The sequence below is a fragment of the Austrofundulus limnaeus genome, unplaced genomic scaffold, assembly GCF_001266775.1.
Source record: "Austrofundulus limnaeus strain Quisiro unplaced genomic scaffold, Austrofundulus_limnaeus-1.0 Scaffold1424, whole genome shotgun sequence".
NCBI lineage: Eukaryota > Metazoa > Chordata > Actinopteri > Cyprinodontiformes > Rivulidae > Austrofundulus > Austrofundulus limnaeus.
The window spans coordinates 57,036-57,819 of record NW_013953826.1 but is presented as its reverse complement, the minus strand read 5'-3'; the positions used below and the strand labels follow the sequence as shown (position 1 = coordinate 57,819).

The window sequence follows — 784 nt, the reverse complement described above, 5'->3', positions numbered from 1 at the left end:
CATACACACACACCTAAATACACACACTCATACACACACACCTAAATACACACACTCATACACACACACCTAAATACACACACTCATACACACACACCTAAATACACAAACTCATACACACAAATAAGTAAAATGTAAACACAGTTTGAAGAAAGAGGCCGTGTCAGAAAAAGCTGGAAGATGAGGAAACAATGGAGAGTAAAAAGATCAAGCTGAATGAATTGCTGACATACTTTCACCACATCTTTGCCGTCCCGGCTGGGTGGAGCGGTTTTGGGTTTGGAGGGGGTCTTTGGGGTGAGAGGTGGGGCTGAGCCAGAGGAGGAGGAGCAGCTCTGACTGGTGGAGGAAGAGGCAGAGACACACATCTGACTGGCTGTGGTGGTGGCATCGTGGAGAAAGATCCTCTCACTGCGCCGGCGGTTCCAGCCCTCGTCCTCACTGAAGCCCCCGAAGCCGGCGGCGAGGTCAAAGCTGAACCTCCGCTGTGAGCGAGGCGAGGGGCGGGGCTTGGCCAGAGGCTTCCGTTTGACAGGCAGTGCTTCGTCTCTCTTGGTGGGGCTGGGCTGTTCGGCTCGGTGGGTCGCCGGAGGCAGGAGGGGGAGCTCGGGGGCGGCACGCTTCCCATGCAGCAGAGAAGGAAACTTTCTCTGCCTCAAGTCTGAGCCGGAGTCAGACCACTCACACTCAGATGAACCTGAGGGAGGAGAGGAGAAGAAGAGAAGAGAAGAGAAGAGAAGAGAAGAGAAGAGAAGAGAAGAGAAGAGAAGAGAAGAGAAGAGAA

The 784-nt window shown here is 53.3% G+C and overlaps 1 protein-coding gene across 1 annotated transcript in view; it reads right to left on the bottom strand.

Moving 5' to 3' along the window:
* Window positions 1-233: 233 nt before the first annotated feature.
* Window positions 234-784, bottom strand: part of LOC106535352 (trinucleotide repeat-containing gene 18 protein) — a gene marked incomplete at its 3' end in the record, with an annotated part of 34,789 nt that continues 34,238 nt past the window's right edge. The window contains 1 exon segment of the mRNA XM_014032345.1: window positions 234-697. Within this exon segment, the coding sequence (XP_013887799.1) occupies window positions 234-697 (464 nt within the window).